This window comes from Lacerta agilis, chromosome 14 (genome assembly GCF_009819535.1).
Source record: "Lacerta agilis isolate rLacAgi1 chromosome 14, rLacAgi1.pri, whole genome shotgun sequence".
NCBI lineage: Eukaryota > Metazoa > Chordata > Lepidosauria > Squamata > Lacertidae > Lacerta > Lacerta agilis.
In genome coordinates this window covers 33,664,080-33,691,895 of record NC_046325.1, presented here as the reverse complement: position 1 = coordinate 33,691,895, position 27,816 = coordinate 33,664,080, and the positions used below count along the sequence as shown (strand labels likewise).

At 45.6% G+C, this 27,816-nt stretch overlaps 2 protein-coding genes across 3 annotated transcripts; both read right to left on the bottom strand.

Moving 5' to 3' along the window:
• Positions 1-27,816, bottom strand: SGCA (sarcoglycan alpha). 2 transcript variants are annotated; one of them, XM_033170463.1, is made up of 10 exons: positions 27,738-27,816; positions 24,677-24,811; positions 18,067-18,218; positions 16,183-16,255; positions 12,722-12,920; positions 11,791-11,953; positions 11,473-11,681; positions 9,461-9,487; positions 1,387-1,597; positions 1-161 (listed from the first exon to the last, which is right to left on the bottom strand). In XM_033170463.1, exons 1-9 carry the CDS (start codon positions 27,775-27,777, stop codon positions 1,405-1,407), a joined length of 1,191 nt encoding a protein of 396 aa, XP_033026354.1. In that variant the 5' UTR covers positions 27,778-27,816; the 3' UTR covers positions 1-161; positions 1,387-1,404. The 2 variants fall into 2 exon arrangements, with proteins under 2 accessions (XP_033026354.1, XP_033026352.1); XM_033170461.1 differs by having other exon boundaries at positions 3-161; positions 1,394-1,597.
• Positions 6,292-7,174, bottom strand: LOC117059014 (histone H1B-like). Its single transcript, XM_033170464.1, has one exon. The coding sequence runs from the start codon at positions 7,007-7,009 to the stop codon at positions 6,338-6,340; it is 672 nt and encodes a 223-aa protein (XP_033026355.1). The 5' UTR covers positions 7,010-7,174; the 3' UTR covers positions 6,292-6,337.

Here is a 27,816-nt window from a genome sequence, read left to right as displayed (position 1 = left end):
TCCTTGCACCATGGCACCAGATAAGCTTAAGACAGCCCTGATTATCAAAGTGGAAACAAGCAGGAAAGCAAAATCCACTCTCCCGAGTTGCGAGAGAAGTTGCCTCAAAATTGAGAGAAGTCTTTGGTGGGGACATTCTCCACAGCCTTGCCGGATTTGACCTGTTGGAGGGAAAGAGGAGGGGAGGGGGTTAATAGCACATGCATTTCTTTGGCTTCCATTACTGAGAAGGGGGAACAGAAACCACAAGAGGGGTCATTCATCCACCAGAAGGTTTCTGTATCTTTGCACTCGCAAAAAAGAAAGAAAGAAAAAGGTTTCCCTCCCCTGCAAAAAGGACAGGGTTAAATCCTGTATTGACTGAGCACTAGGGTTATAACTTTTAGACTTAAAAAAAAAAATCACACCTCTTTCCTGTATCATAAAGGGACGAACTTTTGCTTAGAAACACTGGAAAAGGGACTAATTCTTCTCAGTTGCGAAAAAAAAGGTCACCCCGAAATGAAAAGTTGGTATCACCATATATGTAACATTGCTACTCATAAGCATTAGCATTTTTTAAAACTTTATGGGACTGTTTAGGACTTTTACAACTGTATTGGAGAATCACTGGAAGCAGGAGCCATCCATACTCCAGATACCAAGAATTAATCAGTGCGCAGAATGCGCAATCAAAAGTGATGCAGGAAATTTATGGTGCCTGAGGCAGAAGCAAAGACAAACTACAACAACCTCAATTTTTTCTAAGCAGTAAGAAATGATGTACAATGTAGAAAGTATTATAAACTTTGCAATGATGCACAATGTACAAAACATTGCACAAGTATTATAAACTTTGCAGTCTCTTCCTGCAGTCAATAGGAAGCTGCGTCTGGCGTCCGGCTTCCAAAAAACGTTCGCAAACCGAAACACTCACTTCTGGGTTTGCGGCGCTCGGGAGCCAAGCCGTTTGACAACCAAGGTACCGCTGTATATAGTTACATATGCAAAAATCAATTTATTAATTTTGGAGTGAAATCTTTTTTTCCAAATGATTTGAAAATGACAGTTCATTCCTTTGTTTTTAAGCCAAAGTTTGTCTAACTAAGCTACAGGAACATGAGGTTGTATATAAGAAAAGTTAAAACCCTACTGAACATGCCTGTTCCTCAGCATTCAAGGCCCCATTCAGCTCTATGGCTATGTAGTGGCTGTGGAGGAACTCACCTGAGAAACAAAATAGAAAATTCTTTCCAGTAGCACCTTAGAGACCAACTGAGTTTGTTCTTGGTATGAGCTTTCGTGACAAAAGCTCATACCAAGAACAAACTCAGTTGGTCTCTAAGGTGCTACTGGAAAGAATTTTCTATTTTGTTTCGGCTATGGCAGACCAACACGGCTACCCACCTGTCACCTGAGAAACGTTCACTGCTGAGCCAGGATGAGAGGCACCTGGGCAGTGTCAAAGCGGGTGCTTCTCATGGGATTGGTCCTCTCGCCCGTGCGGACGTTGAACATGGGCATGGTGGAGAGGGGCCGGGGAACGTCTCGGGTGCCGGCCATCTCCCTCAGCTCCTCGGTGTTGTCGTGGATCGTGTGGTGATGCACCATTTGGATGCTGGAGAAGAAAAGAAATGGTATTATCCCCACAGGGTTGATGTGGGGATAAAATGGGGAGGGAGGGAACCATGTAGAAAGTAATGCACAATGGATTAATCTGTTCCAGACAATTAAAAACAACCCCTAAAACAGCAATTTAACATGAATTTTACTGTCTAACGAGACGATTGATCCATAAAATGAAAGCAATAAACAATGTACTGCAGTCACACAATCAATCAATCAATCAATCAGTAGCTGAACTGGGTTCCACACAGTCACAAAAACAAATCAAAAAAGAGCTGCAAAAACAAGAAAAACGCAAAATAAATAGCAAAGACAGACAGACCTCGGCGTAACACTCAAATCGGAAGCATAACACTCAAAACGGAGCATGTTCAGCTTCTGAAAAACGTTCGCAAACCAGAACACTTACTTCCAGGTTTGCAGTGTTTGGGTTGCAAGTTGCTTGAGGACAAAGGCGTTTGAGAACCAAGGTACCACTGTACATGACTGAGAAGGAGAAGTGAGGCATAAACAACGCCAACCCACCTATGAGGAAAGGTGATGTGACCACCTCAGGCGGCAGGATCCATAGGGTCAGCAGATCTCAATGTAGATACTTAGTCCCCTCTTGTTCCTGATGTAGATCTTCCCTCACCCCCTTCTTCCCTGGCAGGGAGGGGGGTGCCACGGTGCCATTTTGTGGTCCGCCTCAGGGGCCAAAATGTCTTGGGTCGGCCGTGGATATAAATGTGGTAATAATAAAAGTAATCACGGGGCACATGGACCAGTTGACCTGGCTTTACGATGATGCATGAAATGTATCCAACTTTAACTAGCAGCACCCCTCCAACAGCCAAGGTGGGAGTCTTATTGTGGCCCTGCTTACCTGGAGACTGAACCCCGGGCCCTTTTCTATGCTACATATTCTCTCCATCACTCAGCTGACATGTGGCCACTGAGGTCCACCTCCGAGGGCCTTGTGGTGGCTCCCTCACTGCGAGAAGTGAGATTATAGGGAACCAGGCAGAGGGCAGTAGTGGCGCCCACCCTGTGGAACGCCCTCCCATCAGATGTCAAGGAGATAAGTAACTATACAACTTTTAGAAGGCGTCTGAAGGCAGCCCTGTATTGGGAAGTTGTTAATGTTTGGTGTTTTATTGTTTTTTGTGTATATGCTGGAAGCTGCCCAGAGTGGCTGGGACAACCCCAGTCAGATGGATGGGTTAAAATTATTATTATTATTATTATTATTATTATTATTATTATTATTATTATTCCCATTTGTTGAGTTAACAAATAATTCGATGTGTGTGTGTTTTTTTTAAAAAAGACAACAGCAAACCATTAAGTGGAAGAGGCAGGCATGAGATGCAAAACCTCAGGCAGTGTCCTCGTGCCATCATAGAGCACTAAGCTGACATCACAAAGCAACCAGCTTTGTTCCCGTGGCAACTAGCTGGACCTAAATACTCAAAATGTGCCTGAGAGATGGACAGGATTGATTTGCCTTGCAGCTGAGCACCATCAACTTGAAATCCTCTACCCTCCAAGGCAAGCAAACTCAAAAGTACCGTTGAGAGAGGTTGAAAAGAGACAACTGTTTATTCAGGAACCCCCAAGTATCGCAGCAAGGATCGGGTGAGCGCGTGGGCGAGTCAAGTTGTGAATGTGACAAGATATTTGGAGCCACAAAATCTCCAAACCTGTTTACGTTAAATGACAGACGTGGTAGATACGTGTGGACAATATAGACCAAGAGAGAAAGACGAAAGAAAACACCCCCGTTGAATTTCTTTAAATCTGAGAAGGGAGAGAGACACATTCCCCTCCCAGATAGAAACGAACCACCAGAACTATCCACCCAGAAACAACAAGAAGAAGGGGGTGAAACAGAAGGCATTTTCTGAGCAATATGATGGAGTCAAATGAATTTGCGGACGTTCCTTCGGCTGATGCATCTGAAACAGGCTCAACCAACGGAGACTCAGCTCCAGAAGACATTGAAGAATCTGATGTTTCCCCAAAGATGCAATCCTCGGGTTCCCCTGAGGACCCTTCTCTCCTGGATCCTTCCTTGCAGAGAGGCAGAAGAAATCCTGGGGCAAAGACTGCTTCCGACCGCAATTCAACGAGAGCCGCTGTGCCCAAGCCACCGACCACCCACCTTTCCTTACTGATATTTACAGCCGTGGCCGCCTGCCGGAGAAAGACTGGGCTTTCCCTCCAATCTCTCCAGAAGACCGTGACCGACATGGGCTATGACATGGAGGAGAAGAAGCACTACTTCATGAGGTCCATCAAGAACATGGTGTCCAAAGGGCAACTCTGGCAAGTGAAAGGGAAGGGGGCCACAGGCTTCTTCAAGATCAACCCCAACATCGTGAAGAAGTACCAGCCAAAGATGAAAGGCCGGAAGGCAAAGGATGCCGCCAAGAAAAAAGGCAGCCAAGCCACGTCCAGGAGTGGCAGGAACATCGGCAAGAAGCAAGGGAAGGCAGAGTCTGGAAGAGGTGCAAAGAGAAGCAGGGCTCTCTCTCTCCCAGCTGCCCAGAATCAGGTCAAAGTGTGAAGGGTGCTTGCTGTGTCCTCCAGAGTGACTTCTGCATCCTTATGACGAATAAAGCAACCCCTGTATTTAAAATTCACCGGTGTCTATAATTTTTCCCATTCCTCAAAAAAATCAAAATAGCATATAAGTGGAGAAGGGGGAGGACGAAACTAAAAAACAGTGTGGGGATGGGTGAATTGTCTTTTTCCAGTCTGTAGGTCCCATTATCATCATTATCATCATCATTTACATTTGTATACCGCCCTATACCCGCAGGTCTCACGGCAGTTCGCATGATATAATCCAAACACAGAAGCACACAATCAAAAGAAAAACAAAATCCAGTAACACCCCCCCCCAATACATTTTAAGAGGGCACTGGATGTTCATTGGCCAAAGGCCTGGTTAAAAATGTTTTTGTCTGGCCCTCAAAGGCTTATAATGAAGGCGCCAGGCGAACCTCCCTGAGGAGAGCATTCCACAGAGGGGGAGCCACTGCAGAGAAGGCCCCGTTCTCATGTTGTCACGCTCCGGAGCTGTCGTGGACGAGGCCTCCTTTTTCACCCACAATTTACTCACCATGTGGCTGTCGTCATTTTTCCTATGTGGATTTTTTTTTTTATTGTACTTATTCTTTACTGTGAAATCACTTCAAGGAAGTCTTTCATGAATGGGAAGGGGGGGGAATGCTACTGAATCCCCTTTCTGCATTAATCTGCAATTTTGGCGGTGGGGGTGTGCATGTGTTAATCTCAAAATGTGTATTTAAGATGTACTTTAATAGATTATCTACAGGCATAGTTTACCTCAGAATGCATAATTTAAATGTGCTTTTGCTCTTTATATGAGTTGTGTATATTGGCAACATTTTTAATTGCCCGTAACTGCACTGCATTTAGACCTGGCGGTTAGCAAAGTACTTATCTGCGCATCAGTCCGAAAGGTGTGGAACGGACCATTTTGTGTAGTAATTTGCAGAGTTTGGATTCCTCAAACATCCCTAAGGGCAGAGCCACCTACCTCATCAGAGGAGCTGGGAGCCACCAGTATACAGTCGTACCTCGGAAGTCAAACGCCTTGCGACTCGAATGTTTCGGCTCCCAAACACCGCAAACCCGGAAGCGAGTGTTCCGGTCTGCGAACGCTCTTTGGAACCCAAACGTCCGACACGGCTTCTGATTGGCTGCAGGAGCTTCCTTGGTTCCCAAATGTTTTGGAAGTTGAACGGACTTCCGGAACGGATTCCCGTGAGCCTCCGCGGCAGCCGGAGAGGACGGGAAAACGTTCTAAAATGGCGCTGTGTATCCGGGCCACCTCTATTGGACTGTCACCATCCCTTCTGTATCAACTGGGCTACGATACCGCCCTTGTATCCCTGAGGCAAAGGCTTTGGGACATCTCACATAGCGACCTGCAATCCAGATCCAATGTAATCTGTGGCCTGATTGCAGCTGGAATCCAATACGGGCATGACTTTCAGTTAGCCTCATATCTTAGAAATTTGTCTGTACCCACCTATTGGCATTTATTTACCAAAGCTAGATTAAATCCAGCCAGATGGGCGGGGTACAAATTATTATTATTATTATTATTATTATTATTATTATTATTATTATTATTATTAAATGTATTTCCATCGGAAGTTCTAAATGGTAGACTGAGAGGCATCCCCTATCAGCATAGGTTTTGATTATGTTCTCAGGACGTCAACTGCATGAACCAGGTCCTACTGCATTGTGGGCAGTATGAGCAAGCAAGAGATCAACTGATCAAACCCTTACTAGCAAATTTGCCAGGAAAATCTGAAGCCACCCATATATTAAATACCTTCTGGAGGATAGGTCAAATGACATTACGCTGACCGTGGCAAAGTTTCTTTCGGAGGTCGCAAGAAACAGAGACCAACATGCTCTAGACATAACAAAATGACTACCTCGGTCTCTTTCGCCTGTTGTTTGGTTGCCTCAACTGTATCTTGTTTTGGAACTGTTTTGTGGGTCTATGGACTGCAATAAAGACACACACACACACACACACAAAACCACCACATCCCCCAGTTGCATCAGACCTCCCTCTCAAAAAACTGAGAAGAAGCTGCCCTTTCCCATGTCTTTGGATCAGATGTTAACCATCCCAAATCAGAGGCACAAAAACAGAGGCACTTCAAATACGACACTTTATTCTTTTTCCTCCTTACACACAGCGTCAGCTATGGGAACCTGTCATCAGCATAGGACTCTGCAAGTCAGACGGCTTAGATGTCATCTTCTTGGTCTTCTTCTTCCTCCTCTTTCTGCTCTTCCTCTTTTTCTTCTTGGGTACTTGCTTCGGCTTGAGATCTGGCAAGGCCTTCCCCTTCCCCTTCCCCTTCCCTTTCCCCTTCCCCCTTCTCCTACTCTTCTGGCTCCTCCTCCTCAGCAACCTCGTCATCATCCGGCTGATGGCGTAGCAGCCCGTGAGCCCTCGGCCAGTCAGCTTCCGCAAAACACCTTTGGCCACCAAGGCCCTCAAGACCCTCTTGAAGTAGTTCTTCTTCTTCTCGAGGTCGTATCCGGTGGCCGCCACGCTCTTCTTGAGGGCTTGTAGGGAGACGCCATGACGTTTCTCTCCCGAGGCCACCACCTGGAAAATGAGCTTGGAGACGCCCCGCTTCGGAAAGAGGAATTTCCAGGGGAAGGAAGGTTTGTGGGCCTCTCTGCCTTTCGTTTTGGACTTGGAGGTAGCCTTCAGGTGTTCGCCGGAACATGACGGCTGAGGCTCCCTTAAGGCCTCGTCTTCCTCATGTGCCAGGGGGTCAAAGATGTCCGCCGATATCTTCTCCTCTGAGCACTCATTATTATCCAAGAAATCAATCTGCGTTTCGCCTAAGGCACTCATCTTCTCCTTAAGCCCGGCTTGTGTTGGTACATCCCTATGCTACCTGCCTCGCAGCTGAGGAAGATGTTGGGTGGTGATATCCTGTGCAAGGCAGATATGACAAAGCCATCCTGCTTTGCCAGAGGTTATGAGGTTACAGGGGAGGGACTTGGACTAAATGGTCGCCATGGAAACAGCTCGGTGCATTGTGGGATCACAAGCCCCCTGTGATGCTGCTCCTGTGTGACAACGTCATCAACAAGGGCACATCTCTAGTCATGCATGGGTAAGCCCCAAGACATGTCCAATGGCCCAGAGACATCCCTATCCTGTTCCAGACAAGAATATTTATTTTATTCAGACAACAGTTACGTCCCCCACTGTGACCGAGGGCAGTAGGACCATTCAGGCTGTGCAAGACAGGTGTCAGGCTCTGGGCACTCGGCTTCCTCCCACCCCCCTTTCGCTGCAGGACAAAGCGAAAAGAGTCCCTTACCATTTAAAGCAGGCAAACTCGGCTCTCCAGATGTTTTGGGACTACAACTCCCATCATCCCTGACCACTGGTCCTGTTAGCTAGGGATGATGGGAGTTGTAGTCCCAAAACATCTGGAGTTTGCCTATGTCTGATTTAAAGAGTCTTTAATGATCACAGCAAAAGAACAAAGCATCCATTCCCGGAATTGAAGGTGTTCCCAATTAAGGATTCCCCCCCCACCCACCCCCCAGTGGCTTCCGTCTTGCAACCTGATCTCGCAACCACCTTGCTTTTTGTGTAGCCACCTTATCTGCTCTGCGTGACCTTGGACTGATATGCCGAAGACTTTCCATTGAGAGAGAGTCTGTTAGCTCTCTCTCTCTCTTCCTGTTCTTCTTCACTTTGCTGTTCACCCCCCAGTTCGTCCCAACTTTTGCCTTCAGAACTATGCCCCTCTGCAAACCACCGTTCCAAATCTATACTGCTCCACTGCTCCTGGGCAGCTTCAGGATCCTGGTCAGGAGCAGGGGGAAGGGGAGGCTCCCACCATTCCTCATCAGAGCAGCACTCCTCAGCCTGATCTCTGACAACAGGCCACATGGAGCTAAGGGCGTAGTGTGGGTTCTTAGCGCCCAGAGTGGGGCAAGTGTTGTGCCCCCCCCCCCGGTGGTGGACTGGGCAGCAGTCAGTCCCTTTGCCGGCCAGCATCTAATCAAAGGAGTCTCACCTTACAAACCAGCCCCAAACGGGGAGCAGAGCTAAGACAGAGAAACACGAAGCCAGGCTCCAGCCTTTATGAAGGAGGTGCCTGGTTACGTCCCCTCAGAAATTTGCTCCTGGGGCCACGGACCCCCTGCACCCCACTGCATGGAACACACAGCTCCACCACCCCCAACCAGTGGCGTAGGGAGCCGCTTTGCCACCCAGAGTGGCAAAAACGCGGGGGCACACCCCCCCAGGGGTGGGGCGCCACTCCCTGGAGTGTGTCTTGACGTCACAACGCATGCGCAGCATCCAGGGTGGAGTGTGCATGTGCGCACACGTACAGTCCACCCAAGATGCTGGGCACGAGCGGGCGGCACCCCTTCCGTGTGGGTGCGGCAGCGGCAACTTTTAAGGCTGCAGCGTGCGAGCAGCAGCACAGACACCGGTCTGTGCTGCTGCTCGTGCGCTGCAGCCTTAAAAGTTGCCGCCGCCGCACGGAAGGGGTGCTGGGTGGCGGCTTGGGAGTGGGGGGTGGCGGCACTGAGTGTCACCCTACCCCCAGGCTGGCACCCGGGGCGCTCCGCCCTCATCACCCCCCCTCGGTACGCCACTGCCCCCAACACCACTCCCCACTCATACCTCTTGTCGCTTCCAGGTAGCCCATTCACTGAGTATCCACCCTAACTAGTTTGCAAGGACATCAGGTGACTTCCACTATTTACCAAGCATCCATTCTCATTTGTTTGCAGGAGGTTAGGCAACGTTGCATCAAGCAGATGTTATCACACAGTCGCCAGCACGTTTTCACCGTCACTTTCCTAACCGCATAAAGCCCAAACTTTGGGGAAACTGGGTCTGTCGCAAAAGAGCTTCAGAAAAATGCTGAAATTTGCCAGCCTGTGGTTGAATCTCACCCAGAAATATCAACTGTCTGGAAGTGACCTCAGCCTGTCTAATGGTGGGTCTGGCACGTAAGGCAGGAATTTCAAAATGATTGCAAGGGTTTGATCAACAGAAGAAGAAGGGGGGGGAAATCATACATTCAATACCCGTGTGACTGATATATAACGCTGACGTGTGGGTTTTGTTTCATCCACATTTTCAAACAAGGTGTGTACTTCGGATCGCCTCACTTTTAAAAGACGACGATAGAAAATACAAAAAAGGGTGCGGCTGAAAGGGGAAAAACAACTTCTGAAATACAGACACTGGGTGTGGGGTATGTGGAAGTAATGATTTCACATTTTCACAAACCACTCACGTGCAGATGGAGGCACAGCTACTACTTACTCTGAGGTCTTCTGGTCCCTTTTCTGCCTACAATTTTTAAAAAGGGAGAAAACTGGGGTTAGGTTCAATTTGGCAACAGAAAACCTTTAATTTAGCATACTCAGGGCTGTCCCAAGATAACAACCATCCTATATACTCTAGCTGAACATTTTCTGGAGCTGTCCTTGGTAAATCACTGTCGGATTTTGAACCCATTTTTGCCTTTTTGGAGACTGTGACCATGTTTGCAGGTCACATGGAAGTATGGTGTCGGGCTGGTGAACATCTAGCCCTCGGGCTAATTTAATTTGGCCCTCGGGCTGTTTTTATTTTTTTTACATGGGCTGCAATCTGCACTAGGGACCTCAACCTGATATATAACCCAGCGTGGCCAATGGTCAGGAATGATGGCAGTTCTCATTCAATGACACCAGGGGACCCAAGGTTACCCTATGGTATCCCTGCTGCCTTAAACTGCCTTGCCATTGGTGCCCCTTTATGGTTTCCCAGGGTTCTAGGACGCACAGGGAATTCCCATGGGATCGCCGTCTGGCCTCTTTAATAGCAGGAGGTTCAGCTGCGAAGTGGCCTTTGCTGGGAGGTCGGGAGAAGAAGTGTCAAGGACTGGCAAGTCACTGACCAGTGTACACTGGGGCGGGAGGGAGAGAAGCGGGGCTGGAGTCTGACTCGGGAGAGTGATTTGTGGGGAACTGTACCGGCCAGGAGGCAAGATTCGGAGGCAGGGGAAGCTTCAGAGCTGGAGGGTGGAGCCACAGGATGGGTCAGAAGAAGAGGAAGGTCAGATGGTGGGTGCTTCCCCACCATCTCTTGCAGCACTATCCCTCAGATGATGATGATAATAATAATAATAATAATAATAATAATAATAATAATAATAATTTATTTGTACCCTGCCCATCTGGCTGGGTCCCCCCAGCCACTCTAGGCAGCCTCCAACAGATTAAAATACATTTAAAATATCACAGGTTAAAAACTTCCCTAAACAGAGCTGCCTTCAGGTATTTTCTGAATGTCAGATAGTCATTTATCTCTTTGACCTATGGTGGGAGGGCGTTCCACAGGGAGGGAGCCACTACCGAGAAGGCCCTCTGCCTGGTTCCCTGTAGCTTTGCTTCTCGCAGTGAGGGAACCGCCAGAAGGCTCTCGGCGCTGGATCTCAGTGTCCGGGCTGAACGATTGAGGTGGAGACGCTCAGAACCAAGAGGGGATTGAAAAGGGAAGTTTCCACAGAGCAATAGCCCCCAGCTGTGTGCATGCAGCCCATCTGGGGAAGGTTCATAAGACCCCAATTCCTCCCCTCCCACGCCCCCTTTGAACTATCGGGAAATGCCTTATAGCTGCGGAACTACCAAAAGAAACTAAAAGACTGTTTATGTATGCCACAAAAGCAGCAAGGATGCTCCTAGCCCAGAGATGGAAAGAAGAAGAAGTGCCGACCAGAGAAGAGTGGCAGACCAAGCCGGTGGAATATGCAGAGATGGCAAGACTGACGGGAAAGATCAGAAACCAGGGAGATCAAGTATTTTCAAAACACTGGAATGACTTTCTAACACATTTGAGAGATCACTGTAAACCAGGCATGGCCAAACTCAGCCCTCCAGCTGTTTTGGGACTACAACTCCCATCATCCCTAGCTAGCAGGACCAGTGGTCAGGGGTGATGGGAATTGTAGTCCCAAAACATCTGGAGGGCCGAGTTTGGCCATGGCTGCTGTAAACAGTTCATATCATTGGCAGGAATACAATCACACTTGTAATCTAACATGGATTTTGGATACTATGATTATATAACAGATAGATTAAAATACGCAGGAATAAAATTTAGAATCGGAACCCATGGATGGAAGGAAGGCGGTCTCAAGGTTCAAAAGAACCCTTTTCTTCTTCTTTTTAATGTGTGAAAATGTTATGTTTATGGTGTATAACCTTTTTTGGGGGTGTGTGTGTGTAAAACTAATGAACTATTATGAAATGCCCACGGGCGGCTGTGGCCTCCGTCAGACTCAGACTTACACGCCTTCCCGCCGGCAGCACATGATGTAGGCCAGGAGGAGAGCGAGGAGGAGCGCCAGGAGGAAAGGGAGGAGGAAAGTGAGCAGGAAATCGCTGAAGAACTCCCTGTCGGGGGAGTCATCCGGAGGATTGAATTCGCTGCCTTCCTCTAGCACTCCATCTCCATAGATGGTCACCGCTTCCGTGGTGTTTATATTGGTGAGGTCTATCTGAGGAGTGGAAAAAAGGGGGTTGGAAGGACGGGGGGGAGGGGAGGTTAGCATCTCTGGGACGGCCTAGCGCATGCCGCCACCCACTTTCCCCAGCGTCCCCTCTCACCAAGGTGAGGTTGCACCAGTCGATCTGGAACCGAGGGCTGAAGGTGTCGTAACAGGTTAGGGCCGGCTGTTGCTGCAGCTCGCACCGGTTGCGGTTGGCAGGGGACTTGACCTTGGTTAAGCACTGGTTGAACGGCTCCTTGGAGCCCACCTTGATGAACACCCTGCGAGAAGGAGAGAAGGTCGCCGAGGCCATATAACACTGCTCCTGAAAGACCTACATTGGCTCCCAGTATGTTTCCGAGCACAATTCAAAGTGTTGGTTGCCGCGCGAGTGGCATCCCGTACGGAGTGCGCATGTGCGGCGACCGCACGGGATACCGCACATGCGCACTCCGTACGAGCTGCCGCTTATGTGCGGCAGCACATGCACAGTCTGTACGGGCTGCCGCTTGCACGGTGTCCGTATGGGCTGTCACACATGAGCACTCCGTATGGGATAACACTCGTGCGGCAGCCCGTACAGTCGTCGTGCACGAGCAGCAGCCCGTACGGAGTGCGCATATGCGGCATCCCGTATGGACTGCGCATGTGTGGCATTCTGTACAGAGTGCACATGCGCAGTCCGTACGGGATGCCAATCATGCGCAGTCCGTACGGCGTGCCCCGCCCAAGATGCCGGAGAGGGTTCCTCTGCCACTGCCCCTCCCTTCTGTTCCCTTTGCCATTATCTCGCAACTAGGTAACTCCTGCCCAAACCGCTCTGTGTCTGTCTTGGCTTCTGAGACAACTGTAGGCAAGGGGGGGGAGGGTGAATCTTCCCCCTCCAGCTCCTTTTCTGAGAGAAGCTGCTCTGCCTGGGAATGCATTCCCCACTCCTCTGCTTCAGACCATTCCCTGACAGCATCTGAGGGGGTTCTGTAGCAGAGGAGGGAGTCTTTCCGGTATCGGGGACCATTTCTACAGCCTGCGAGAGACTCCCCTCCTCTTACCCTTCCTTCCGGTTTTCAATGGGCAAAGGTACGCGGCCTCCCCGGTCCAACGCTGAGGTAATATTGACGACGGTCAGGCCATCTTGTTCCCACATGCTGTCCACAGCTTGCTGGAAAAGATCCTGGATATCTGCCGGCAGTACTTCCTCCACGTCCCAGTTCTTCACCAGGAAGTCGGCCTGGTATGGCATTTCTCCATCTACAGAAAGAGTTTAGAGTTAGGGCTAGGGTTAGGGTTGCGGTTAGGAGATATATGCATTACTTCCCACCGCAAAAAGTCCTGGTCAGCCTGCCCAGCCCACCTCTGTCTACCCTCATCCAGCTTCCCCATACGGGGATCGAACCTGCAACCTTGAGCATTATCAGCACTGTGCTGCAGGACTGGCCTGCTGGGAGCCTGAAGGGCCCTGCCCTGCCTCTCTTCACCTGGCTTGGGCCGGGGCCTGACAGGCTCCATAAAGGGCTGCTGCTGCTGGGCAGAGAGGGCTCCGTTTTTTGTTTTTTGTTTTTAATTGCTTTTATTTTTATCTATGCCATTTTAAATTGTGATTGATATCAACGCTGTATTTTTAGCCTTAGATTGTATGATTTATGTGGAAATTGTTTCCCCTTTGGTTATGTACTTTTTGATGGTGTTTTATTTATTGTTTATGGCTTTTGTTATGTTGGTAATTATGTAAATCTTGTCATGTTTTAAGCCACCTCGAGCACTGTTTTAACTATGGAAAGGCAGCGTACTAATAAAATGATGATGATTGTGATGCTCTAACCAAGGGAGCAGTCTCAGCTCCACAACCCACCTGCCCAAGGAGTGGTCCTGTCTGCCAACCTCTTCCTCTTTAGCATTCATGTAAAGAAACGCCTCTTTTTCCTTTGTTCCTTCCTCGACTCCCACAAACTGTCCCTTCTGTTTAGGGCCTAAGCCCACGATCCCATGTATCAGCTGACTCCCAGCATCCAATCAAATCTCTTGCTCTGTGGATTGTGAGCCTAGACCGCTCAGTTGTTTAGATCGTGGTGCTGATAACGCCAAGGTTGCAGGTTCGAAACCTGTATGGAACGGCTGCATATTCCTGCATTGCAGGGAGTTGATCTAGATCAGGGGTCAGCAACCTTTCTCAGCCGTTGGCCGGTCCACCGTCCCTCAGACCATGTGGGGGGGCAGACTATATTTTGGAGGGGGGGGAAATGAACATATTCCTATGCCCCCCCCAAAATAACCCAGAGGTGCATTTTAAATAAAAGGACACATTCTACTCATGTAAAAAGACACTGATTCCCAGACCGTCCGCGGGCCGGTATGAGAAGGCGATTGGGCCAGATGCGGCCCACGGGCCTTAGGTTGCATACCCCTGATCTAGATGGTCCTCTTTCAGCTCTACAGTTCTGAGAAACGGAAGAGAGGGCTCTCTCAAGCCATGTTTCCTATACTGCTCAAAAACGGATAAACCTCTATCATGCTCTTTTGCTGTCCTTTGTACTAAGCTTAAAAGCTTCAATTTAGCCTTTGCTTGCAGGCAAAAGCGTTCCAGCTCTTTGATCATTTCCCCCTAGCGCTATTACATCCTTTCGAGATAGAGAGATGATATTCTGTTTGAAGCCACACTGCAGCCGCCTGAGAGAAAGGCATTACGATGCCTGCAGTTTCCTTTCCAGTTCCTTTCATAATCGCTCCAAAGGCTGACGCATCATTTGACACACGCTTGCAGAGCGATAATCCTGAACCCGTTTACTAGAGAGAGAAAGAGCTACGGAACACGGCGAGGCTTATTATTCCTGAGTAAACCAGCACCGGGGGGGGGGGGGATTGGATAGCTCAGTCGGTAGAGCATGAAACTTTAAATCTCAGGGTCATGGGTTCGAGCCCCACATTGGGCAAATGATTCCTGCATTGGACAAGATGACCCTCATGGTGGTAACTTCCAATTTTAGAATTCTAGGATTATGCAGTAGGGAAGGGACATAGCTCAGCGGAAGAGCACTTTAAATGGATGTGCTTTAAATATATGGTGTTGATCTGCCCAGATACATGTTTAAGGCAAAAGGTCTAGGGTGGAGGGGGACCCCCCCCACACACACACACATTTGCCTTATGAGGGTTTCACACTTGAGCTGTGGGCAGGTAAAAACACAGCTAGATTCTTGGACCCGTAAAAAGGTAAAGGAGTATTGGGAAATAATCCACAATGAATTGAAAAAAGTGTTTAGAAGTACTTTCCCCAAAAAGATAAAGAAAAACAGAGTCCTTTTGTTGGAGATAATTTAGACGGAAATTCCCAGGTGTCAAAAAAGGTTATTTATGTACGCCACCACTGCAGCCCATATTTTGTTAGCCCAAAAATGGAAAACAAGCGAAGTCCCAACTAAAGAAGAATGGCAACTCAAACTGATGGAATATGCGCGTCTTGCAGATCTATTTTATAGAATAAGAGAACAAGAAGAACATACATTTAAGGAAGATTGGAAAATGTGTATGGACTATATGGGGGGAATTGTATACACTTGAAAACATTGGCAGCAGTAAGATAAATTCAACAGTGTAAATAAGTTTTGTTGGTTGTAATAATGGAATACTGAATGGTTTAGTTTATGTAAAATATGCAGGGATTTATGATATGCAAAATGAACCGTGGAAAGAGAAGACTTTCGGTTTTCCCAGTAGTAATGTACGGAAGTGAGAGCTGGACCATAAAGAAGGCTGATCGCCGAAGAATTGATGCTTTTGAATTATGGTGCTGGAGGAGACTCTTGAGAGTCCCATGGACTGCAAAAAGATCAAACCTATCCATTCTTAAAGAAATCAGCCCTGAGTGCTCACTAGAAGGACAGATCCTGAAGTTGAGGCTCCAGTACTTTGGCCACCTCACGAGTAGAGAAGACTCCCTAGAAAAGACCCTGATGTTGGGAAAGATGGAGGGCACAAGGAGAAGGGGACGACAGAGGATGAGATGGTTGGACAGTGTTCTCAAAACTACTAACATGAGTTTGGCCAAACTGCGAGAGGCAGTGAAGGATAGGCGTGCCTGGCGTGCTCTGGTCCATGGGGTCACGAAGAGTCGGACATGACTGAACGACTGAACAACAACAACAACAAACACAGCTAGATTTGATTCCTCATCATTGGCCCAGAAGAGGACCAAGCCATCACTGGGATGAAAAAGCCCAAATAATGCGCGCACGCGCACACACACACACACATTATATATATATATATATATATATATATATATATATATATATATATATGGATTTGGAAGTCTTCTCCAACTTTCCTGGCTTGGGTCGACATCTGCTCACCCACTTTCCCCCAAAAGCCCAACAAACGCCTTTCATGGGAGTCTAGGCAGTGAGGATCTGCACCAAATTTAAGAACAGCCAAGATCCAATATCCCCACCAAAGTCAATCGTAAGGAGATACAGCTGAATTTGCCCCATATACTTCATGGAGGAGAGGGAATTACCTGAAGATGGGGCAATGGTGATTATCATGGTTTGCCTCGCAGTCTCGTAAGTGTACCTGTTATATGCCTTCACCTGTCACAAATAAGAGAAAGAGACTTGGGGGTTAATTTGATTGTTCTTTAAAACACACCGGACCTTCCAAGTGTCCCTATTTTCCAGGGAGAGTCCCGGATTTACAGAAACCGTCCCAGCTTCTGATTTGATCCCAGAATGTCCCGGTTTTCCTTAGGATGTCCCTATTTTCAATGGAGAAATGTTGGAGGGTATGGCACACACAGCGTTGTATCTCAGCCTTCAAAGGTTAAAAAAAAAAAAGAGCAGGTTTTCAATAAGGATAACAACAGCAAATAGTTTCTGGGCCGATGGCTACCACAAAAGCAGAGGCAATCGTGTCCTGTGTCTGAGTGGAGCTGGCTCTTCAGAGCTGGTACTGGAGATATCTGGTTACAGCTAGTAGCGATGGCTGGTGCCGGGAGTCCCCTGTCAGCTGGGAGACATGGGGCATTCTTGGCACGACAGAGTTAGTCCAGCAGGTCCCTGGTCAGCTTAGTCCTCTGAGGCCCAGAGCGAATGTACCCAGCTAGCCCCTATCACCTGCATGGGCCTGACTGGTGACTGCTGGGATTGCTAGGGCAGAAGGCTTAGACATCATGACAAGCTGAGCCAGCGTATACTTGCTTTGTCCCTGTTTTCTGCTGATTTCAACAAGACAAGGCTGAGACTAAGGAGGAGGAGGAGGAGGAGAGGGAGGGGAAGGAGGACAGGCGGTGCCCAGTGCCAGATTTATGTCTAAGCTAAACAAGCTATAGCTTAGGGCCTCACTCTCTTGGGGGCCCCAAAAAATTAAAGGGAAAGAAACACCTGGATGTACATTTCCAAAATATAAGATAAAAGACAAATCAAATAAAACCTACATACAGCAACAGTGTTTTGTGTTGTGTAGGCTCCTAGGATGTAAGTCATGGCCCCCGCCTGATAGCCTGCTCCCTAAAATATCACTGGTTTGCTCCTTTCTATATATAGGGTGCCTACATTCTGCATGGACTGGTTGCATGTCAACATATGCAAATGGCTTTAGATACCTATTAGGTCCATAAATTACCAGATAGCATTTATTCAACACAAAAAACAGTGACCGTTTATTGTTGACAGAGGACAACTGGGCTTATAAAGGGCCCCATTACCTTCAGTAGCTTAGGGCCTCATCAAACCTAAATCCGGCCCTGGCAGTGCCACTCCCTGGATCAGCCCTAAGCTGACAAGGGGCTTGACGGCAGCTTCGAAATGTGTCTGTGTCCACTGGGGGGGACGGGGACGGGGACGGGACAGGGGTTAATTTAGTTTGATTTTCAGTGCAGATCAACTTAATTAAGGGCTCGTCCACCCTTACATTTGCCAGTGATTTCTAGTCATGGGTTTTAGCCATACCCTCCAATATTCCTCAGATGAAAATAGGGATATGTTCAGCATCGGTGTCCCACTGCTGCTGCTGTCCCGCTGGGGCAGAGATGCAGTTGCAACGGCTGAATCCATGGCACCAGGTTGCCCCCAAGATTCGGGGGGCGGCGGCGTGTGGTACACGTGTTTGACGTCAAGATTCTCTCCCTCCCCCCCCCAAAAAAAATATTGGGAACTGTAGCTTGTGAAGGGTGCTGGGGATTGTAGTACTGTGATGGGTAAACCACCATTCCCGTTGTGGGATTTTTTTGGTGGGGGGAGCCATGTGTTATAAATATGCTTTAGATATAGGATGTGGGCATGACTTCAGACTCAACCTGGACCTGGGCTTCTGCCCAGGATGCTCTCAAGTGAATCTTGAGCAAAATAGATGATCACCACCCCCCCACCCCCGTCCGTCAGGGAATTATAAAACATGCACGCACCTCAATTGTCTGCTTGCCAAGTTCTTTGCTTGTGGGGGACCCGTAGAGATATCCCGTCTGGTAGGGAGTGCGTTGAATGTAGCGCAGCCAGCGGGGCAAGTCCGGGTGATCCAGAAGATTGGTGTGGAAAGTGACAGGGGACTCAGGCGGCTCTGTGAAATTTCAGACCCAGATTGAGCTAACGCTGTGCTTCTTGTGCCCTCCCTGGGAGAGGCAGGTGCTATCCTGAAGCTTTGTCCTTGAAACGCCTAGGCTACAGTGTATGGGGTTGATCTCTATGGAGGCAGGACTAATAATAACAATAATATTCTCAAACGTAATCTGTTCCGGAAGACCGTTCGACTTCCGAAATGTTCAGAAACCGAGGCGCAAAGGGCTGGCTGCAAGCTCAATTGAGAAAATTGGAAAACACGCAGCAGAAGCCGTTTGACTTCTGAGGCGTGTTCGTTCGAAAACAGATGCATTTACTTCCGGGTTTTCGGCATTCGGAAGCCGAAACATTGGGCTTCCGAGACGCTCAGAAACCGAGGTACCACGGTAACGTACCCCACCTGTCTGACTGGGTTGCCCCAGCCACTATGGGCAACTTCCGACATAACTAAAAGCACAATAAAACATTACACATTAAAAAGCTTCCTTATTACAGGGCTGCCTTGAGGTGTCTTCTAAAGGTTCTATAGCAGGGGTAGGCAACCTAAGGCCCGTGGGCCGCATCTGGCCCAATCACATTCTCAATCCGGCCTGTGGATGGTCTGGGAATCAGCGTGTTTTTACATGAGTAGAATGTGTCCTTTTATTTAAAATGCATCTCTGGGTTATTGATGTGGCATAGGAATTCGTTCATTTGTTTCAAAATATAGTCCAGCCCACCACATGCTCTAAGGGATGGTGGACCGGCCCATGGCTGAAAAAGGTTGCTGACCCTTGTCTATAGTTACTCATCTCTTTGACATCTGATGGGAGGGCGTTCCACAGGGCGGTTGCCACTACCGAGAAGGCCCTCTGCCTGGTTCCCTGTAACCTCATTTCTTTCAGTGAGGGAACTTCCAGAAGGCCCTCGGAGCTGGACCTCAGTGTCCGGGCAGAACGATGGGGGTGGAGATGCTCCTTCAGGTATACAGGAGCGAGGCCGTTTAGGGCTTTAAGTGTCAGAAGCAAAATTTTGAATTGTGCTCGGAAACGTACTGGCAACCAATGTAGGCCTTTCAGGACCAGTGTCATCACTCTGCTCTGGTTTATAACTCTGGAGAGGCTTGGCAAATGTCTCTTTTCAAAAGATGTCTCTTGCATGCCGAAGCGCAATGAAAGCGGCGTCCCACCCGATATCAAAGTATAGCACAGCAAAACTTAGCAACCCTCCTGGAACGTTTGCGGTATGGAAAGTTACAGGAATTCAGCAGAAAGTTATGGCAAAGAATGTTTAAGACAACTTATGTTAAAAGACCAGAAGCTTTTTTTTTGTTAGCTATTATAGGTCAAGACTTGCCAAAAGAGTGGAATAAACTATTTATGTATGCTACAACAGCGGCTGGGACACGGGTGGCACTGTGGGTTAAACCACTGAGCCTAGGGCTTGCTGATCAGAAGGTCGGCGGTTCGAATCCCCGCAACAGAGTAAGCACCCGTTGCTCAGTCCCAGCTACTGCCCACCTAGCAGTTCGAAAACACGTCAATAAATAATAGGATGGGGGCAATGAAACAACCACATGTTGCTTCTGTGTTTCCCCTGTGCCTGCTCTTCCCTCTCCTTCCTCTGCTGAGTTTTAGATTGTAAGCTCCCTTGGGCAGGGACCTGTCCTTTTGTAGTATTGGCGTCAAAGAGCACTTCACACAAGCTTGCTGCAGATCCCTCTTAGGATTCGGCTGAAATAATATACTACTGTGATTGACAAAGCAGAGCAGCTGGTGAAGGTGGAAACTGAAACATTTTGCCCCATTAATAATACTAATAATACTAATACTAATACTAATACTAATAATAATAATAATACTTTGTTTTGTTAATCACAGCAACATATATAGCTCTAGGTACACAGGCGCATGCCGTTATGTAGACAAAACTGTATCTGTAGAAAGGCAGCTAGCTATTTAACTGTGCCTGGGATGGATTGAAACAGAAAGAACAAGGTAAAAAGAAATAGAGTGGAACACATTCTAACAAAACAGAAGTTGGATCTAATATGCCTGCAGGAAACGCATGTTACGCAAAAACACGCAAGGATTCTTGTAAATAAGAAACTGGGGATGGAATTCATATCCTCAGATAAAGTTTAAAAAAGAGGTATTGTATTATATGCAAGATCGAATTTGGAACCAAAGTTGATTGATAAAGATTCGGAAGGCAGAATAGTGATAATAGAAATATGCGTGCAGGGAGAAAAAAATCAAGGTGGTGGGAATATATGCCCCAAATACGAATAGGAGGAAATTCTACGATTCATTAGAAAAGAAACTAATTGACTTAGTGGGAGAGAAGATCATAATGCTGGGAGACTTTAATGGGGTGACCACCCCGGAACTTGATAGAACCAAAAAGAGCATAGGAAACAAACAATCTAAGTTGCCATCCCCTTTTTTCAGAATTAGTGATATTCATAACCTAAACGATGCATGGAGAGTCCGACACCCTCTGGAGAGAGAATACACTCATTTCTCAGATCCTAATTGCTCCGCAGGGAGAATCGATGGGATTTGGATACCCAAAGATCTCACATTAAAAATAAATAAGGTTGAAATTCAACCCAAAACAATATCAGATCACAACGCAGTCTTTCTATGGCTACAAGAAAAAGGTAAGGGAAACAGAAGGTGGAAATTAAATGAGACCTTACTATATGATGAAAATATATTAAATAAAGCTAAAAAAACATTGGAGGAATTTTGGGAGCTAAACCTAAATAAAGGTACTGATATAAAAACGGTCTGGGACGCAGGTAAGGCGGTCCTTAGAGGTTTTTTCATAAAAGAGAATATATTACGAAATAAACAAAAGGAAAAAAGAAAACAAGAAATTTTAAATGAGATTCTTAAAAACGAAAAGGAACTTTATAAAAAACCAGAGGACCAGGACATCAAGAGAAATATCAAATTGTTACAATCACAGTTTGCAATGATAATGAATGGAGAGATCGAATGGAAAATCAAATTGCTAAAGCAGAAGAATTTCGAGTTTGCGAATAAACCAGGAAGACTGTTGGCGTGGAAATTAAAAAAACAACAGAGTGACAGAATAATAAACAGAATCAAAATAGAGGATAAGATAATAACTGATCCGAAAGAAATTGGAAAGAGTTTTGTTAACTTTTTTAGAAATCTTTATAGAGAGGGAGATGAAACACTAGATGATATAAAGGAATATTTGGATCAAGACAACCTTCCAGAAATTACACCAGATCAAAATAAGATGTTAAACGAGCCAATTACAACATTTGAGATACAGCAGGCAATCAAGAACGCTAAAGTAGGGAAAACGCCGGGACCAGATGGGCTCCCAGCAAGTTACTATAAAAAACTGGAGGACACCCTGTCGGAACCTTTGAAAAGAGTCGTGAACAATACTCTGCAGACAGGTAATTTGCCTGAATCCTGGAAAGAAAGTTTTATTACACTGATACCGAAACCTGGAGCAGACATGTTGGCAATAACTAATTTTAGACCCATTTCGTTACTTAATAATGACTACAAACTCTACGCTTATATTTTGGCAAAAAGAATGGAAAAAGTTCTACAAAAAATTATAGATAAAGATCAAGCGGGGTTTCTTCCCGGCCGCCTTATGCAGAACAATATTAGGAGCATAATTAACATCTTGGAATATCTGGATCTGCACATTGATAAACCATCTATAATAATGGCGGTCGATGCCGAGAAGGCATTCGATAATGTTTCGTGGAGATTTATGACAGCTTTATTAAGAAGAATGAAATTTGGGGAAGAATTAGTAAAGGTATTCAAGCTATCTATACTAGGCAGAAGGCAAAAATTATAATTAATGGCAATATTACAGAAAATTGTGAAATAAACAAGGGAACCAGACAGGGTTGCCCTCTTTCGCCTCTTATCTTTATCTTGGTTATGGAGGTGTTAAATAGGAAATTAAGAGAGGAAAAGACCATCAAGGGAGTAACCCTAGGGAAAAATACTTACAAACTACGGGCATTTGCTGATGATCTGATTATAACAACTGAGGATCCTAAAGAAAGTTTAATAAAAGTACTGGAAATAATAAAATCATTTGGAAAGGTTGCGGGATTTAAATTGAATTTAAGCAAGACCAAGCTGATGGCTAAGAACATGTCACCTGGAGAAAAAGAGGAAATTGAAAAATTAACAAAAATTAAAGTATGTCAAAAGATAAAATATTTGGGAATTTGGATATCCACAAAAAACATAAATTTATATGAGGATAATTATGTGAAAGTATGGACTGATATTAAAAAGAACATGGAAACGTGGAGCAAGTTGAAACTATCTTTTTGGGGACGTATCTCAGTGGTTAAAATGAATATCCTACCCAAGCTACTGTTCCTTTTTCAATCTATCCCTATCATAGGGAATATAAGTTGTATTGAGGCCTGGCAGAAGGAAGTTTCTAAATTTATCTGGGCTGGAAACAGACCAAGAATTAAACATACTCTTTTAATAGATCACAAAAACAGAGGAGGATTTGGGCTCCCAGATTTCAGATTATATTATGAGGTAGCGTGCCTCTCTTGGATTAAAGACTGGTGTCGACTGGAAAATACGGAACTCTTAGATTTAGAAGGGCATGACAACCGTTATGGTTGGCATGCCTACTTACAGTACGATAAAGTAAGAGTTCATAAAGGCTTTAGGGGGCACATAATAAGAAATGCATTATTTAAAGTCTGGGAAAGATACAAAGGACTTTTAGAATCCAAAACTCCTAAATGGATTTCCCCTGAAGAGGCTATGGTATTAAAGAAGAAAAACATGAAAGGGAATTGGCTAAAGTACAACGAGTTACTAAAAGAAAAGGACAATCAAATAGCCCTAAGAGAATATGAGGAAATAAAAGAACATCTTACGAGCTGGCTTGACTACTATCAGTTATACGAAATTTTCAAAAAAGATAAAAAAATTGGATTCGCCGAAAAATCGTCAAAATTCGAAACAGAAATATTGAACACTAAAACTAAGATAATATCTAGGATGTACCAAATCCTTTTAGAATGGAAGGTTCAAGAGGAAGAAGTAAAAGAAGTCATGGTCAGATGGGCTCAAGATATTGGCCACCCCATAATGTTACATCAGTGGGAAAAACTTTGGAAAACAACAATGAAGTTCACTGCATGTTACAGCATTAAAGAAAACATGTTAAAAATGCAGTATAGGTGGTACCTGACTCCGTCACGGCTCTCCAAAATGTATAAAAACCTAGCTAACAACTGTTGGCGTTGTGGAGAAGCCAATGGAGACATGTACCACATGTGGTGGACCTGTAAAAAGATCAAGGAGTTCTGGAACTTAATATATGAAGAACTTAAGAAAATTCTAGGAGTATCTTTCCTTAAAAAGCCGGAGGCATTCCTCCTAAGTATCATTGAGAAAGATATTCCAGAAAGCTCAAAAGATATTTTTTTATATGGAGCGGCAGCTGCAAGAACGTTGATAGCATCAAATTGGAAAGGGGAGAGCGTACCAAAAGTAAAAGAATGGCAATATAAATTTCAAGAGTATGTCGAGATGGCCCAGCTGACCAGTAGCTTGAGAGGAAATAATAGACAGGCATTTGTGAAAAAATGGGAGAGATATACAAAATACCTGCAAGGCATCCAAAATGGTATAAAGTCCGTGGTGGCCTTTGAATGATCCTGGAGGAAAATACACTAAGTCAGAAAAAGAAGCTGTGTTTGGTTTTGTAGAAGGTTTTGGAATTAAATAAAGGACAAATGAAAATGTTATGTAGTTTCAAGAGCAGAAAAGGAATGCCTATCAGGAAAGACAGGAAGTCTGTATGTGTGTAAATGTGTGCTTATTTATGTATGATATTAAAGTTTGGTTAAGGTTAATAACTTATGTTTAAGTCAAGAATTAAAGAAGAATTGTAATGTGGGTGGGTGTGGGTGTGGGTGGGTGTAAAATAATAGATTAGTCGTTTTATATAATTTTCTATATGTTGTTAGGTGCTAATGTTGTCATTGGTGCTATTTATGGTTGGTATTTTATGTTATATCATTATTGTTGTGTTGTTTGTGTTCTTGTTTTTTCTTTGATTTTGTATTTTCAATTATTATATTCAGTATGATGAGTGTAAGATTAAGTATTGTAAATAAATAAAAAAAGAAACAGAAAGAACAACAAGGAAACCGCTCCTGAAGAAGAAGAAGAAGAAGAAGAGTTTGGATTTGATATCCCGCTTTTTACTACCCGAAGGAGTCTCAAAGCGGCTAACATTCTCCTTTCCCTTCCTCCCCCACAACAAACACTCTGTGAGGTGAGTGGGGCTGAGAGACTTCAAAGAAGTGTGACTAGCCCAAGGTCACCCAGCAGCTGCATGTGGAGGAGTGCAGACACGAACCCGGTTCCCCAGATTACGAGTCTGCTGCTCTTAACCACTACACCAAACTTTCTTTTCCTGGTCCCTTACCGTTTCCGTCCATGGAGGAGGGAAAGGCATCCTTGAAGCCGTCTATTTCAAACTCGTGGACAAAGATCTCCCCAACCACGGCATAGAGATTGAGGACAGGGAGGCTGACAGCCAGGCCCCGGCTGAAGAGGAGCCCTAAGACAGAGCAAAGAAGACACAGGTGTTAGGTCCAGAATCCGGATTCATATGACACAAAAGACAAACTCTGTATGTTCTCCACTGCCTTTTGCTTTTCGGCAAACTGAGGGTTTTTGCACAGCCCAAGACGGAGCTTAGCGTCGCTGGGAAGCCTGCACGCTCTGCCGAAAGAGCCGTCGAAGTTGGTAATTATCCGCTTTGGAACGTGACTTGGTTGAGCTCGTAATGCCCAGAATGCTTCTTCGCCGGGCAAATGGTTTCTCAGTCCTCTGTAAATTGACATTGTGCTCGCTTATTGTTCTAGGATTCAGCTCAGTACATAACACTTTTCTTTTCCGCCGACTGCCTTTCTACCATTATACTGTAGCGTTTTGCAAGTTGTTTCCATTTCCCCGTTATTTTAACTTTTCATAAGCCGCCCTGGGGGCCTTTTGCGGAACGAGATAGAAATCCCTAAAATAAAACAAAGCTGAGGGCCAGCTTTCAAACTGCACATGTGTCAAACCAAATTGGCCTTGGTTTGATTCGCCCTTCACCTCATGTGCTTTGTTCTCTGACTCTGCCATTCGGATGATGGCTGTTTCCTTTTCCTTCTTCCTGGTCTTAATAGGGTCGGGACATCTAAATGTTGCTAAGGCTATAGGTTTTTCTTAGCCCTTGCTTCTTTTATACCCAAGGCAACAGGTTTATTCTTTTCTTTTACAGTATTGTCCCTGGAGAGAAATTGTCACTTCCTTGCAACTGCAAAGCTCATTTGCAGCCTGATTTAATAACATTCATCTCTTGCCACTACACCTCACACAATGTCAAGCACGACAAATTTGACATACCTTGGTATGTATACTTATAATTTAAAGTACTCATTTTTATAGCCAGGGTCATAGCAAGGGGGGTGTAGGGGGCGGACCGCCCCATGTTCCATAATGGAGGGGGTGACAAATTATCAAGGAACAATTACTGCCCTACTAGGGCAGTTCATAAAAAACTTTTTAAAAAAATGCCTGCTCCAAAGGTCTTATCTTACTATACTAGGGATTATATAGCTATATATGAAATTTCATGCATATCGGTTAATATCTTGACCCTCCTCCACCAAAATGGCTGTTTACTTGGCTGTTTTCCTATGTCATGAAGGCTGAAATTTCAGTTCAGTGGAGCACTTACTGTTCCCAACCCTAACCCTGTGGAAAGCCATCTAATTAGACTTTAATTTGATTTTGAGATGTTTTTAGGAGGTAATTTAATTATTGTTTTATTTTTATACCAGTGTTATGTATCTGATGTTAGCCACCCTGAGCCCGACTTCAGCCGGGGAGGGCGGGATATAAATAAAAGTTTTTTATTATAATTATTACTTGTTATTACTCCTTTGTAAGAAAATATGAAATAATGTAAAACCATTTTTGCAGGGGGGGATCAATGGGGGGGGGACAAGAAATTTTCTGCACTGGGTACCATCTGACCTTCCTACGCCTCTGTTTACAGCCTTGAGATATCAATGACTTCCCTTCTTCTCTTTCCATGGTTCATTTTGCATATCATAAATCCCTGCATATTTTACAAAAACTATACCATTCAGTATTCCCTTATTACATCCATCATAACCTATTTACACTGTTGAATTTATCTTAATGCTGCCAACGTTTTCAGCTGTATATTTTATATAAATAAAATAAAAAATATATTTCCCGTATATTCAACAAACGTTTTTTCCAATCTTCTCTAAACATATGTTCTTCTTGCTTTCTTCTTCTATATGTTAACTCTGCGAGTTGTGCATATTCCATCAACCTAAGTTGCCATTCTTCTTTGGTTGGGACCTCGCTCGTTTCACATTTTGGGGCTAACGAAACATGGGCCGCAGTAGCGGAGTACATAAAGAACCATTTTTGACACCTGGGAATTTCAGTCTGAATTATCCCCAACAGAAAGGACTCTGGGTTTTGGGGGGGAAAGCACTTCTGAACATCCCCCCCCCCAATTCATTGTGTATCATTTCCCAATACTCTTTTACCATTTTACAAGTCTACCGCATATGAAAGAACCTTCCTTCCACCTCTTTGCATCTGCAGCACTTGTCTGATTCAATCTTGTGCAACTTAGCAAGCCTACTCGGAGTTAAGTACAATCTGTAAATCATTTTTCTCCTTGGTTCCCCTTTCTTAAGCCCTTTTCTCAAGTAACTACCCCTGTGACACATGCTACACTACAGAAAGATCCCCACACGTACCAGTAGATTCTGCTAATGTTACCTACTTGGTTATGAGAAACGCCACATGTGAGATTAACGTGAATTCTCTAGCACGATTGTGAAACCGCATTACACCTCTCAGTTTCGTTTTCTTTTGTTTCCACTCCTGGCCCCTTACTTAACGTTGGTGCGCCGGCTGCTGCTGCAAAGGGCATTGTTTTGAAATGCAACCGAAATCATTTAAAAAGATATTGCCACCGCTGTGGCATGATCCCCTGCCCTCCATCACAAATATGGCAACAGCTGTCTCTGCGCCAAGCGGCGAACGAAAGGGGCTGCAGCCTGAGACTAAAATTAGAAGGTGTTGCAAAGAGAGGCAGCAAGAGAAAGCAGGCAAACTTCCTGGTCCCCGAGAATTTTAGGCACACGGGTCCTACTAAAAAATGTACCAAAAGACACACAGCAGGGTAGAAAACATACATATGGCTACTTCTTTCTTGACCAGAGTGGAGCTCTTCTTTTAAAAGAAGAAGAAGTTTGAAATAGCCTTTGGTACAGTGTCCGACGGACATCTCTTTCCGTGGCTACTCATCCTGTCTTAAAACAGGTCCTATGGCATTCCCATTCCAGTTCCTATAAGTGGATCCTAAAGATAAAGGCACACAAAAGCACAGACACCCTCCGCTACACAGCAGATTCCTGTACGCTCCCATATAAAATCCAGAAACTTGCCTGCAAGGAAGCAGCTCCCAATCAGGCGCTTTCCTGCCATCTTTCGAGAGGAAAGTTTTGATCGACAGAGGCAGGTTGC